This window comes from Crotalus tigris, unplaced genomic scaffold (genome assembly GCF_016545835.1).
Source record: "Crotalus tigris isolate CLP2741 ecotype Arizona unplaced genomic scaffold, ASM1654583v1 scf7180000018777.2418813, whole genome shotgun sequence".
In the NCBI taxonomy this organism is placed as follows: Eukaryota; Metazoa; Chordata; class Lepidosauria; order Squamata; family Viperidae; genus Crotalus; species Crotalus tigris.
The window spans coordinates 2,133,264-2,147,500 of record NW_024097195.1 but is presented as its reverse complement, the minus strand read 5'-3'; the positions used below and the strand labels follow the sequence as shown (position 1 = coordinate 2,147,500).

At 34.4% G+C, this 14,237-nt stretch overlaps 1 protein-coding gene across 8 annotated transcripts in view; it reads right to left on the bottom strand.

Moving 5' to 3' along the window:
- KIAA1549L (KIAA1549 like) overlaps positions 1–14,237 on the bottom strand; it is a 166,763-nt gene that overhangs the window by 80,135 nt on the left and 72,391 nt on the right. For all 8 annotated transcript variants that reach the window (XR_005558245.1, XM_039355961.1, XM_039355962.1 and 5 more), the window contains 5 exons: positions 13,296–13,429; positions 9,846–10,008; positions 4,700–4,759; positions 2,900–3,051; positions 1,588–1,759 (listed from right to left, as the gene is read on the bottom strand). Coding sequence is in view for 7 of the 8 variants with exons in the window: in XM_039355961.1 (XP_039211895.1) it covers positions 1,588–1,759; positions 2,900–3,051; positions 4,700–4,759; positions 9,846–10,008; positions 13,296–13,429 (681 nt within the window). In the remaining variant the exon portion in view is untranslated. The remainder of the gene's footprint in view (positions 1–1,587; positions 1,760–2,899; positions 3,052–4,699; positions 4,760–9,845; positions 10,009–13,295; positions 13,430–14,237) is intronic.

The window sequence follows — 14,237 nt, the reverse complement described above, 5'->3', positions numbered from 1 at the left end:
CAACTATTATGAAAAGAACTCCAAGCTTCTGAAAATATAATAGTCCTAATTACATAAAAATATATAAATACATAAAAAAGCATCAAACGTATGTAGCTTAACCAAGTACTAACACTACTATAAAAAAAATCAATACACAGGTAAGCAAAAGGAATCTGGGTGAGATATTAATAGTCTGCATAAATAATACTTAGTTCAATCGTCTATTTTATATAAAGCAGTTCCTATTTCTACTGGGTCCAATGTGGGAACCTATTAGTGAGCAATTGTTTTAATTCTCATTTGTGTCAGAGTTTACTATTTTTCCTGGTGCAAACTCCACAATACTAATTGAATGTATTCCAGAATACATTATATTCTGCAATCTAGACTACATTGTAATATGTGGAAATAAGCACAGAGATTATCTGCAATGTCAGAATAATTTATCATACACTTCTTTTTTTATTTACAATGAATATACATAATTTCAGTCTTGACAAAACTACAGACAAACAGCCAAAGCTTAACTGTAATTTAAAAACGTCTTGCTCTGGAGAAGATATCTTGATCTTCTTCAGAGTATTAGAATTTTAGCTTAACAAGTTCAGATATTCATCTGTTTTATTCACCACTTTGTCCTCTTTTATACCAGCGAGTACTGTATATAAGAGTGGTTATTCAGTCATCTATATACTCCTCTTATGTTTCTCACAGGAACTGTGATAAACAAGTGTGGTTAACAGTTTCCAAATAAGCAAGGACAAGACACCAATTTCAAACAATTTCACATGCTAGCTTATTTTAACCATTCATTACTCTTTTTCACTTTGTACATAACAAAAAGCTGCAAAAAAGTCTAGATAATTGTTGTGGTTAAGAACAGATATACAGTAGGTGGCTCGCTTTTCTGCTTGCTTAAATAAAGAAAAGAGCAAAGAAGGTACATAGCTTCTCAAAATCATTCATCTCTTGCTTCAGTAAGACAAGAAGTTGACAATCCAAATTGACGTCTAAGAAATGGGCAGGATAAGTTGTTGTTATATAATGTTGTTGTTATATAAACCACATATGTTCTACTACCAACTATCAGAGCATGCAGCTTCTCATCTATCTATTTCTTAAAAATTAGATAAATCTAAAAAAAAAAAATCACAACACAAGTAGCAGGCAAGAAGTCACTAAGGCAGCTTGAAAGTAGACAATGCAATCCAGAACTAAGACTAATACATTTGTACAGTTCATGTCACATTTACCGCATTTGAAACAGGCTGAATCTAAGATTTCTTTTAATTCTTCACCTAGGCTAACATTACAGTATGCTTACACTTCCTTTAATACAAAGGCCAGTGTAAATTATAATCTCACAAATAACATATTCTCACACGTATTTATGCATACATGCTATATTCTCAGAAAGCTCTTCCACATGTTACTGTTCTAAAAAAATGTGATATAGTATTCAAAAAGCAACTAAGCAACTACACAAGATAACATTTTTTAATAAACCACAGCACTAGGTTTCCGCTACATTTTTATAACAATCATAAGAATTATAATTAATTATAACTAAAAGAGGAAGCAGGAAGCAAAGAGAGTATTTCTTACGATCAGCTTGTACTTGAACAACATATCCTAAAGTCAAGGCCATCCTTTGTGAATCAACTGTAGTCAAACGTTTAGCAGCTATTGTGCCCAACAAAGGTTTCCCATTGTATAAAATATAGTAAGTCAATTCAGCAGGCTCCCGGGGACCTGGAATTCGCTGCATTTTTACCATCTTAAAGAAGAAAAAAAAAACCACACAAATAAAGAACTTAGGAAGCAATTACATCTATAATGTTAAAACATCATTTCTGTATCCTGCAAAAGACAATATTAATTTGTAAATAGGCTTGTAAATTTAAATTACATTTTCAATTAAATTTGCAATATTCATGAATATTCAGAAGGAAGTTATTTAGTTCAGAAATACCAGTGGGAACTTGTTTGCATCCTATATTGACAAGTTATACATAGACAGGACTACAAATCTCAATATTCCAGACTCTAACTCTTTGTTCGGGAATTGATTTCCTTGGCAAAAAGCTCACAAACAAAACCTGGCTAGATTAGTTCATTTATAGCAGACATGGATGAACCAAAAATAAACATACACAATTTGTCTTTATAGTACACAGGAGTATAAACCACCTAAACACCAGGATTTGCATTGTAGGCCTGTTCTTTTCACCTTTCAAGATAAGCAGAACTTTCGCTGTTCTCTTAAAAGTCACTTGCTCTATGTTCACATAATAGCCCTCTGCAAATTTATTTACATTCCTCTCAAATTTCCAGTTTCTAAGTATTAAATTAATCTGAGTGATTCCAGCTTCTTGGTGCTTTGTAAATTCAGCTCCAAACAAAACAGATCAGACACTGAGGTTCACGCACCAAATAACAAGATCTTAATCCTGCTCTCAGATTTTCTTTTTATGCAACCATGTGCAAATCAGATAACCAACTAATAGAGGGGAAGAATAATTGGGGAAAGTCCTCCCCCAAACCTGGAATACCTTCATTCATATGTGCTATCGGTACATTAATATATTTGGTACAATATTTCATATTACCTCATAAAACAGAAAACATTGGTGTAAAAATCTCTCCCACTAATACAAACTTTCAGTGGAATAGATGTATATATAAAACCTGAAATACTTCCACAGGTCTCATTCTTGAACCAAGAGAAGGAGGAAAAAAACAACTGTTGAGTTGTTCTAATTTTAACCTACCGAAATTTATAATAAAATGGACAGATAAACCTTAAATTTGTCATAATCTTCACTACAATATAAGGTTTCTGGTTGATACCCTCAAACCATACAAAAACACTGCAACTGAGAGAAACTTAAGAATTATCTTTAGTTCTTGACTCTACCTGAACAGTAAAGCTGTCAATAGTAGTGGCTCGTTTAAATCGTTTTTCTTGTTGATGAGTCATCATGAACAGTGGTGCTAAACGTTGCTCCATGAGTCTTGCAAAACTTTGGTTATTCACCCCCAGCAATGTAGTGTCAACTCCCAGTATAACTACAAAAATTGAAGGAAAATATGTACTGCAGCAGTAACTTAAAAATATATAAACATGTATGGTTAAAAAAAAATCTTTCAACACTTCTAAGTGTTGTGTGATTTTTTTATGTACAATATTCAATACAGCATAGGGCCTGTACATGTGTCAAAATACTGTGTGACCTTTAATTGGGCTTTTAAAATATATCTTAATCCTACCACATATCTGTAAAAAGTTTTTATTAAAAAATAGCTTGGAAGGAAATTCCACAAATCCTAATATGGACAGTAGTTTATACTATTTTACAGCTAATCTTATTATTGGAAGATTATATACTTTTTAACCTACACGTGCTCTAAAAAGTTAAATAGTTGTTTTATTAGCATCATTTTACTTTAATTATTGTTAAATATTGATTTCCATGTAGAGACCACCCATGTAAATTATGAACAGATGACAATTACAATAAAAAAATGAATTGCTATGTTAAAAATGATCATAAAAATATGAACAAAATGTTATCATGGGTAGTCACAACTGTTAGAGGTCACTGTGAAATAATTAACAGTACCTATATACATGTACAGTTCCTATACTATACTGAACATTGTAGATTAAAAAAACCCACTCAATACTTGAAAGTGCCAAAAGAGAAAAAAAATCTGTAAAAGACCAGAGAAATAAGAGTTGTAGCTTATTTATTGAGAAATGGAGAACATGAATTCCATTAGATTTACACTGGGAATCACAAGATCACAAGAAATATTTGTCCCTCCAAGAAATGACTGAGTTCTATTTATCTTGCAGCCCAAACAAATTGGAAGTAATCAGCTGCATAACAAAGTTCTTTTTTTAAATTCAGGAAATAAATGTTCTCTATGGAAGTAATTTAAACCAAAGCACAGCTGTACAAAACCTGCAGATTTAGAAAATTCTACATTTGTCTACAAAACTACAACATGAATGAATTATGCCAAAGCATAGTTGCATTACAGAAAAAAATTATTGTTCCATATTCTTACTTTCTTAAGCAGAGAAAATATGCAACTTGCATAGTTAACCATGTATACTGAGAACATTCATATTTTCTTAACTATTGTGTTCTAGGATTTAGCAAAAGCAGAAACAAAAAACCAAACAAAATCCAAACCCACATGTATTTTTCCAATAATGTGTCTTTTATTCTGTTAGACAAATTGGATTTTCTCAGGAAATCAACCACTGGTAGAGTTGTTTGGTATGTAGGAGGAGATTATTGAAGAAGGAGATCTAACAGAGAAAAATCAACCTTTCTCATATGCGTGCTGAGAATAACAGTGTAAGTATGTTGCTATGAGACAGCCAGGTGTATATATGGCCAATATGTATTTATAAATCAGCACTTTGTAATTATACCTCATTATTTTCGTTAAGATTCTGAAACTTGTAAATTTGGGGCAACTTATTTTTGGATATGAAATTCATAGTTGTTTTTTCAAAGAACTAACTGAATAAGGCAATAATTTACAGAAGTCTCAGACTATTTAATATTTTACTAAGTAACCTAAAACGGCAGATATTGCACTCATTTTAACAGTCCTCACAGTGTCAAGGTTCTCTCATGTGAAAAAAAATTAAATGTAAGAAAATTAAGAAAATGCTGTCTAAAAAAACCCAAACCTTTACCTGTAATCACCCAGTAATCTCTAGTTGCTTCTGAAGTATCGAGATTTGGATATTCCAGTGCTTTAAAATAAAACAGGAAACAAAATAATCAATTACTCAACTAGCTTCACATTTTCCAAATTCTTTTTCTTGTGCTGTGCCAAAAGTTTCTTCTGCAAAATGTTAGTTTTGTTTTCTTACCAGGAATCCCAAGCAAGTATTCCTTATTTCTAAATGTCTCAATAAGCTGCAGAATCAGATAGTCAAGAATACATACAAAGGGAAAATCACACAGATCATCCCTACTTTCCAAATAAGTTTTATAAGGTTACATTATAAATTGTGCACCAGAGAAAATATTTGAGTTGGTGTTCTTTAGAAATCAAGCCCTGTATGTAAATTATTCCTTCTCCTATCTGGCATATAAACTGAAGTCATACTTCCCTTCAGAATTTGCTAATCAGGTTTTGGGTAACTGTAAAAAAAAAAGACAACTAAACTGTTATTATAGTGAAGGTGGGAAAATTCCACTAAAAAACCAGCTCAAAGGGTTAAAGAAAAGTCAACTATTCTGTTCATCCAGTGATGGGCAGAGACAACAGAAGTCAAGGAAAATCATGTCCAGTGGCCAATCAGAAAAATAGTTTCCTTCTTTCAGGTGATTTTTTTTTTAAAGGAGTCTTTTGGGGTTTGAGTTTTCTCCTGCAGAAGCAACTGAAAGCAAGGAGGGGGAAAAGAAGATTTCCCCAAAACAAAAGCAACAGGGCTACATTTATAAATTTAGGCACAAGTTAGGATTAGTGAAATTTGCAGCCATTTAGATTCCTTATTACAGAGGTCCCCAACCTTTTGGGCACCAGGGACCAGTTCCGTGGAGAAAGGTTTTTCTGCAGACCGGAGAGTGTGTGATTTTGTATGTTGCCTGTATCCCATGAATGGGCCTTTGCTTGTTTGTGTGGACCAGTTGTTGGCATGCCGCAGCCCAGTACCGGACCAGAGGTTGGGGACCACTGCCTTATTACATTCATTGAGATCTTTCTCTATGAAACTATGAGAGATCCTGGAGCTTAGTTCTTGAATTAATAGTAACTAAAATCAACCTTTCCAGAAAACAATTGTTCATTTCTTCTTTTTTCTTCCTTCTAATTTCTTCTAGGTTGTTGAGTTTATTATATACAAAGAAAAAGAAAAAGAAAGAAAGAAACTCTTTCTTTTGAAAGAAATATTTCTTTCTCCATTGTATGTCTTCTTGCCAGGTCAAACTGCTCAAGGAAGGGGACTGCCACATGCCTCTTCTATGAAAAATGAGTGAACAACAGAGTATTCTGGAGAAAAATGGCCGAGTGTTTGTGAGAAGATTTTAAGACCCCCTTCTAGACTGTAATAGGGGGTCCCAAGGTACTACCTCATATGTTTACATGAACCCCATTATAGTGGTTTTAATATTCTGGATTCATAACTACAAATTATGTATACATGTTCAAGGTTATTTTACTCAAACTTCAGAATATATTTTTCTCACAATAGAGTTATTTATTTCTCTCATATTGTATTCCACCTTTTTTATGTATAATTCAAGATGGCAAACCTGATATTCCTGACTCCTATTTTCTCACATGATTTGTAAATACCTCTTGAAAAGACAAAAGATATTGTAAAACTAGTCAGAAGAATGCTCATACAGACCCGAATTTACTCTCCCCTCCAGGCAGGTCTTCTAGAGCAGGGGTCCCCAACCTGTGGGCCGCAGGCCAGTAGTAGGGTGTGGGCTGCTAGCCACCAGGCCGCAGGACAGGCTGGCCAGTGCACGCATGTGTGTGTGCACACCCTGACTTGTACTAGCGCTGCGGCCGCGGAGTGCAAAAACAGGACACCGCGTCGCAGGGCGCAAAAAGAGACTGCCGCTGCATCGCAGGGCACAAAAACGGGATACTGTGCACAAGAACGGGGCAGGGCTAGCAAGTATCATGCACGCGCTAGCCCCACCCCTTTTGCATCATGCACATGTTCGCATGATGGACCAATTTTTTTGTGCATAACTACCAAAACCTTCACTGTGAAATGTTAGCAAATTTAGGGAAGCACTATGTTGCACAGAAAAGCAGCTTCAAAAAGAAATAGTCTTATTAAGCAATTTCTATACCTTGCGAGGGGCCAAAAAAATGGGGGGAGAAAGAAAATTTATCAGGCATAGATCATTGTAGGAGACAAGTTTGAATGGGGAGCAACAATCAGGGATCTTTACAGCATTTCTTTCTCCCTCAGAGACATGTGTCCACTTAGCAACCATTTTGCTTAACAATATTTTTCTTTTGATTTAAGGAATGGATTGCAGTCACTAAACAAGGGGAAGATATTTAAACTAAGCAACAGGCCTCCTCTGCAGCAGCTCCAATTTCAAAACTCTTTCTGTATGAAGCTTCATATAGCCCCCTACTTGTGAATATTCTACCAAGAAATTTAAATTATATCCTTTTGATGAGCTTTAATCCCTGATTGACTGAATGAGAACATCTACCTTGGGGTATGATTTATTCTGTGGTTTCTCTAAACCACAAAGAGCCCTTCAAGATTGGGGGCAGGTTATAATATACAAGTAAAATGCAATAAATAATTATTTTCCAAACTGGTACCATCCACATGTTTTGGCCATGCTGGGGAAGATGAAAATTGCAATCTGGATTGGTTAAAGCTGATGTGCACGGTCAACAGACCCATAACTGTAGTTACAATACATATCCATACAGATAATATATCCAAAATAAATGCTAATTTACTCATTATGCATTAATGCAACATTAATAGATTTTAATTTAAAAGACAGGTACACTGATTTGCCAACATTCACATATGCCATGTAAGAAGAAACATATTTTTTTGAGCAATCAATTATCAAAAGTAAATTTCACTACAGCAATTTTATTCTATTTATGACTTTTTAAATCATGTATGAAGGAGATTTTACAGCCTAAAGCGAAATGACATAGTTTGAAAGTGCTCAGTGCCTCTACCCAATAAATTAAAATTATGCAGTAGAAAATTAATAGGCTCTTTCTAGATTGATATTTACATAAGAGAAATCATGAACCTTGCATGCTCTTCAGATTTATGAGACAACATAGCAAAAAAGCAAAAAAAAAGTAATTATGTGAAAGAACAGGCGAGGCCTGCAATATAATGAAAAGAAACACGAAAAGGTACAATTTCTGAAGGATTTTCCTTCAATGCCAAGTTTAAGATAAAACCACTCTTACATTTTAAAACTTGTTTATTATTCTCCCTAAAGCTTCAGCTTTTTATGTTACAGTACATGTGGTCAAGAAGTTCTACCTCACAGAATTTTGCATGAGGCCTTGTAAAATGTGATTTTGTGCAACAAAAAAAAAAAAAAAATAGCAGCATGTAATACCACTCACAAGCTTTATCTAGAGTTCAACAAATGCAGCCTCTTACTCTCATTTGCCAGCTCTATTCATTCCCAATTCACCTGTTACAAAAACATTTAGTTCCTTAATTTCCCTTTCACATTTTCCCTATACTTTGCAACTGCTTTCTTTCCATGCCTTTACCTGTTTTTTTACTGTCTCTCCATCTATTTCCTCCACCTTTCTCTATGCTTATACATTGCCCTGCTTTTCCCCATTCACTTTGATGCTATTTTTACCCATTTTTCTCTGCTTCATTTCTGACTAGCATTCTTGATTCTAGCTTATTTTGACTATTCAGTTCCAAAAGAAAGAAAAAAATTTGGTAAACTTTTTTTTCTTCAAAAATGGACTATAATAGTGTTTAGAAGCAGAGTTAAAGCATGGATATAAGGGTTGAAAGAGTAGGACAAATTTGTTCCATCAACAAATGGACAGAAATGGATCCAACTCACAGTTTATTTTGTAACAAAATAAATCACTTGATGAGAATAATACATATTGTTCTTTTAAATCTATTGTTAAATGTTTATAAAAAATTGATTGCCAGCAAAGTGACTACACTGAGTAGTCATTTCATGACCTCATGACATACTTTGGAAACCAGTCTGGTGAACTGGTACTACCTAATTTTATTAAGCCCTTTCAGTCTTTCTTTTCAGATGCATTTTAAATAGAGATTTTCCCCATCTTTTAAGGAAAGATGGTTGGCAAAGTAAACTAACATTTGTTATTTGAAGCAAACTAAATCAATGGTTCTTAAATACTAAATATTTCCAAATAGTCTATCCGTTATTAGTAAATATGTTCTTGAGCTGAACTCACCTCTTAGTGATTTTTTGATTCGGTCCATGTAGTTTTTTTGGGCAGCATATGAAAATGGATTTGTCCTTTCCCCAGAATATATTTTTAACAATCTAGCCTGCAGCTCTACTATTTGAAGGACAAATGAAGTCCTACTCTCCTTTATGGGATCAGCCAAGGCCAGCAAGGGGTTATCACCTCCTGAAACCTCGTGTAATATGAATGATTACCAAGTATTAGGGGAATGTGAAAAACGTGGATATTTGATCCACGACGAATGACTGTTATCCTTTGGGCCAACTTGAGGTAGATGAGATGCCTTGGTAAATTTTCTACGAGTTGATTACAACAGGGGTCCCCAACTTTTTTGGTTCCATCGACTGGCAGCAGTGCAACCTAAACCCCACACATACAAATGAAGCTTCATGCGCTCGCCCACCATTTCAATTGCCTGGTTCCCAACAGGCTGCCGCCTGGTAGTGGGTCACAGCCCAGGGGTTGGGGACCCCTAGATTACAGTAACAGATCCGAAGAGAGGATTTTGAAATTTTAATCTTGCCTTTTTATCATTATTGCTCTTCTTGCTATTTGGTCATTAATATAGTATATAGATGATAGGCTAATAACTTGCAAATAGATTTAGTAGGTTTTTTTTAAAAAAATGGGCCTCTTTCACAATGGGTGAGAAACTAATATTGTTGCAATATATTCATCAGTTAGCCACTAGGAGGGATAATATGTATATACGTGTTAGGTTTTTTTCAATGTATTTTAATGTCTTGTTTGTTTTGTGTTTTCTTCTTTTTTTTGAAATTGTTTTTTTTGAAATTTTGAATTTGTATTTTTGTATTTTAACTAATATTTTGTATTGTATTTTGTATATTTGTATTTTTTTTTTTGAATAAAATAAAAATAGAACAATAAAAAAGAAGACTTACCTTCAGCAATAGTTAATGGTGGGAAAGTAAGATAGAATCCCACCAGTTCGGCTGAAAACTGATTAAGAAGGTTGCTTGGAACTGTGCCATTTAAAACTGTACTTTCATTCCTCACTACATAAAACAGAGTGACAGCCTGAGATACATTTGATGTGTTCAGGATCTGAAAAAATAAAATAAAATAAAAATAAAAAATAAAACAATTACAATAGAGACAAAGTGGATAACTTCATTTTGATTTATTGCTCTTTCCCTGTACTGTATTATTATATTAATGCGAAGATCAAGGGTAAATGCCTATGGAGATTCTCAGTCATCCAGGTAAATGTTAATCATGCCATTACTGCAAAAGAAACATGCTCCCAGGTATTTTCACTCTTTGGATAGACAATCCAACCAATCCAGCAGGCAGGAGAATAGAAATATTGCTATTTCACAAACGAAAACTCATCCTGGAAGCACATTTTTTATATGTATAATGACGGGTCATTTGGATGCCTTTATATAAGTAAGAAAATAGTAGTATTTCTGTTGTTACCATTTGGTTCTATTCCATTTTAAATTTTAAAAGCTGGGCATTCAAAACATTCAAATCCCATTTGTTCTTATAGTTTCTGCCACCCACCTAATCTGCAGGGCTATTAACTATGCAAATTACAACCAACTGTCAACTTTAAAAATGAATGTGGCTGTAGCCATTTTCCCTATTCATTTTTGGTTGACACATAGAAAGGGGGAAGGGGGGATTGCCAGATGCTTAGCTAATCAAAATATTCTTTTGTCCCGTGGGAACCAAGGTCATCGGTTGCTCCCAAGACTGCAAGCCTACCAAGAAGATGTATTGGAGAACCTAGTTGCTTGCATAGCTTTAGAGGTGGAATTTCTTAACTTTGTATTGGGGAATTGTTATGTGTGTCTTCAGACTTCGTTTCACTTTTGACATGCTTATACTTTGTAACTAATAAACATGTTCTTTGAAGAATTTCCAAGTCTCGGAGTTCTGCTTTATTTGTTTCTGTATCGGAACCTTGACACCAATTTTATACTATGGAAAGTAGAATTGAGGGGGAAATGGGAGAGGGAACAAGCAGGAGAAGTAAAAATGGCATGTTCCATGCATGGGGGAGACAATATTTCATTCAGGTTTTTTCCATTAAAATAAATAGAGAGTGGAGTAAGTTCAAATGGGAAATGTGTCTTATCTTCATGGTAATGCCATTTTCAACAGAGTAATATTATGCCCACAAAGTTTACCACATGCTTTCAGTGCACATTATGCAAGTCTAATTGCACAGGCCTGCAGCAAACATCTGGGGCAGACAAGACTGACATCCTTTCTTGATGCTCAAAGAAAAAGCAAAAGAGCACACATAATTTTTCCTCATCTCTATTAGTTTAAAAATGCCAAAAAAGTATATGCTGTGCATCATGCATGAATTGAAGGAATCAAACAAATTCTTGCTTACAGGCACATTCTAAATGTAAAAAAACTCAAACAGATTTAATACAATGAGATAAAGATCTCATCTATGATAGGAAGATTCTATTACAAGATTCTGTACTGATGAAAGACAAAAATATCATAAGGAAGGAATATACAAGTATCAGGGCAAATCACTCCTATCACTCTCGTCCATTGCTGGCTTCTTGTTCTATCTGTTTTGAGGGTATATTATTCTCAGAACCATTAAATTATAAAACAAAGTAACATATATACCACAAGGTGTTATAAGTTCAAATGGATAATAATATAGATCAGATATACAGCTCATATAAAAATTATTCAAAGGCCAAATACATTATTTCTTGTTCCAAATTCAGGATTTTTTCATAAAGCAATTACTGTAGATGGTTTATACTCTTTCTACACAAAGTAAACAATTCACTTCTGCCAGTCAAGCTTATCAAGCCAAATTTCTGACACTTCTTTCCTTTGGCATGTCCCTGTGGATTTCTGGCATGACTAGTCAACTAGAAAGGATTCTATCGAATTTTATTTTGATTTTTACCACTCAGTATAGAGTATGCCTACATATCTGGAAGTGAGTATATAATTAACTGAATGTAAAACGTGGAAAAATGTTTCAAATGATTATTGAATTCTCCCATTGCTCCATTTAGTAACACACATTACTGTAAGATTCTTTCATCGATCAATCAATCAATCAATCAATCAATCAATCGGTGGTTCTAGGAAAAAATAATTATGATGATACATTTATATGTATATCTTTTAGTTAGTTATAGCTTTGAAAAGATGTAGATATCCATAAAATAAAAGTAACTGATTTAGTTTTACAGCATCTGAGAAATGCAGCCAATAGGTTTTACCTCTATATTCTTAAATAATCTTTCAATAACTACAAATAAAGGGTCAAGACACATTATTCATATAGCATAACTGCTTTTAAATGTGGAAACACATTGTCCTCACTTTAATCGGTGCCCTCTGCTTTGTGAACTGGCCATTATAACACAATTCAATTGGTTTTGCAGATACTGAACAGGATTTTGGAACTCATGCTCTCTTTGTAATTTTATAGGGAGACCAGTTTAAAATGAATTCTGTCATTGGTAATTACTGTGCATGGGAGTACTACAACAGCTAGCTAACGCATTCATTCATTCATTCAAAATATTTATATAGCTACCCATCTTGCAGAACACAACCCTGTGAGGCTAAAAATAATAAAAAGAAACAATAAACAAAAAAACCCAAGAAAAAGAAGAAAACCCAGGCATCCAATCCATCATCAACATTCATTCATTTATGCAATTACTGCTTAGCAGATAATTAATTGTAGATAGAATAACTAAATTTCTGCATTTCTGAATCTTTTTTTAATATAAAGTCCAGCTTAAAGTCTCAAATTCTATTTGTCAGCGCAGACATATAGTATTCCTTGAGATTCATCAACAGTATTCCTTTGGCTCCAAAGAAAGTGGCATATTGGACGGAAAAGTGTGAGAGATGTACCGAAATAAAATATAATTCTGTAAGAATAATTGCCCTTGTTTATATGTTTACATACACATGGAAGTAAGATTCCATACATATATGCAATGGTTAAGATGTTACACAAAGAACAGGGAGACCTAGATTCTAATCCTCTCGATCATGAAATCACACTAGGTAACTTTGGGCTGGTCACAGTCTCTCAGCCCAAAACAGGAAGAAAGAGCATTATGGATACTGCTTTGAGCTCTTGTACAAAAAAAAAAAAAGGGGGGGGGATATAAATCTATTAAATAAATTAATAATGATAATAAATGGAGAATAATAAAATAAATAATAAATTACAACTAAGTCATCATATGAATCACGAATTTTCTCTTAATAAATAGTAATAGTAAAATATATTTATATTGGCCTTCCAATATGGTTAAAAATAAGACCTGATCTTCACCTGTTGTACATAGTAATAATTTGATAAAGATAAAACGTTTTACCTGAACATTTAACTTGCTAGTGGTATTCAAGACTTTCCTCTCAGCATCTTGAAAGGCCCTCTGCAATCTTTGTTCCATTGTCTGAACAAATCTGCATGACTTTATGTTGTCTGATTCATCCACAAACTGTAATTCTAGATGAATAAGAGCCATTGCATTTAGTGAATATATATTTTCTATCTGCCTTGTTAAAATCTGAAACTCTACACATATCTTGAAGAACAAGGTGTCTTCAAGTCAAACTTACTCCTGATGACCTCATCAACACAATTAGGTAGTCTTCTTGCAACAGTACTTAAGTGGTTGGCCATTTCTTTCTCCTGGGATGATTTTTACTGCCCTATCTGGCCTGATATTCCATGGAGCTCTCCCAACTATGCTTAGGCTCCAAGCCCAGACAAGGTCAGCCACATAACTTCCACATTCACACTAATCAGGATTAAGCCCACTGAATTCAAAACTTACTTTTAATAAATGAAGCAAATTCACTACACAAGATTTCATAATATGGCATTAAAATAGAGCATTAAATATACAATACAAGTATATCTTGCTTAACAACCATTTGTTCAGCCACTGTTTGAAATTATGGCAGTGCTGAATGTTACCTCAAAGTTCTGGCCATGATCACATGATCATGGTCCAGGTACTCATATGCCCAGCTCACAATTACTAAATCACAGGAAGCTGTGTCACATAATCACTATTGGCTGCTGGCTTTCCACAAGCAAAGTCAATGGGGAAGCCAACAGAGAAGGTCACAAGTTGCTCCCACTTTTTGTTCAATCTGCAGTACTTCCCACCAGCCCACAGCCTCTACTGGTCCCCCTGACTGATGCACAGCCTATGCCAGGCCTCCCACAACTTGCATGCAACCTGTGCCAGCCACCCCCCACAGCATCGCTTCCCACAGCATCCCCACACTCCTTACCTAAGATGCCT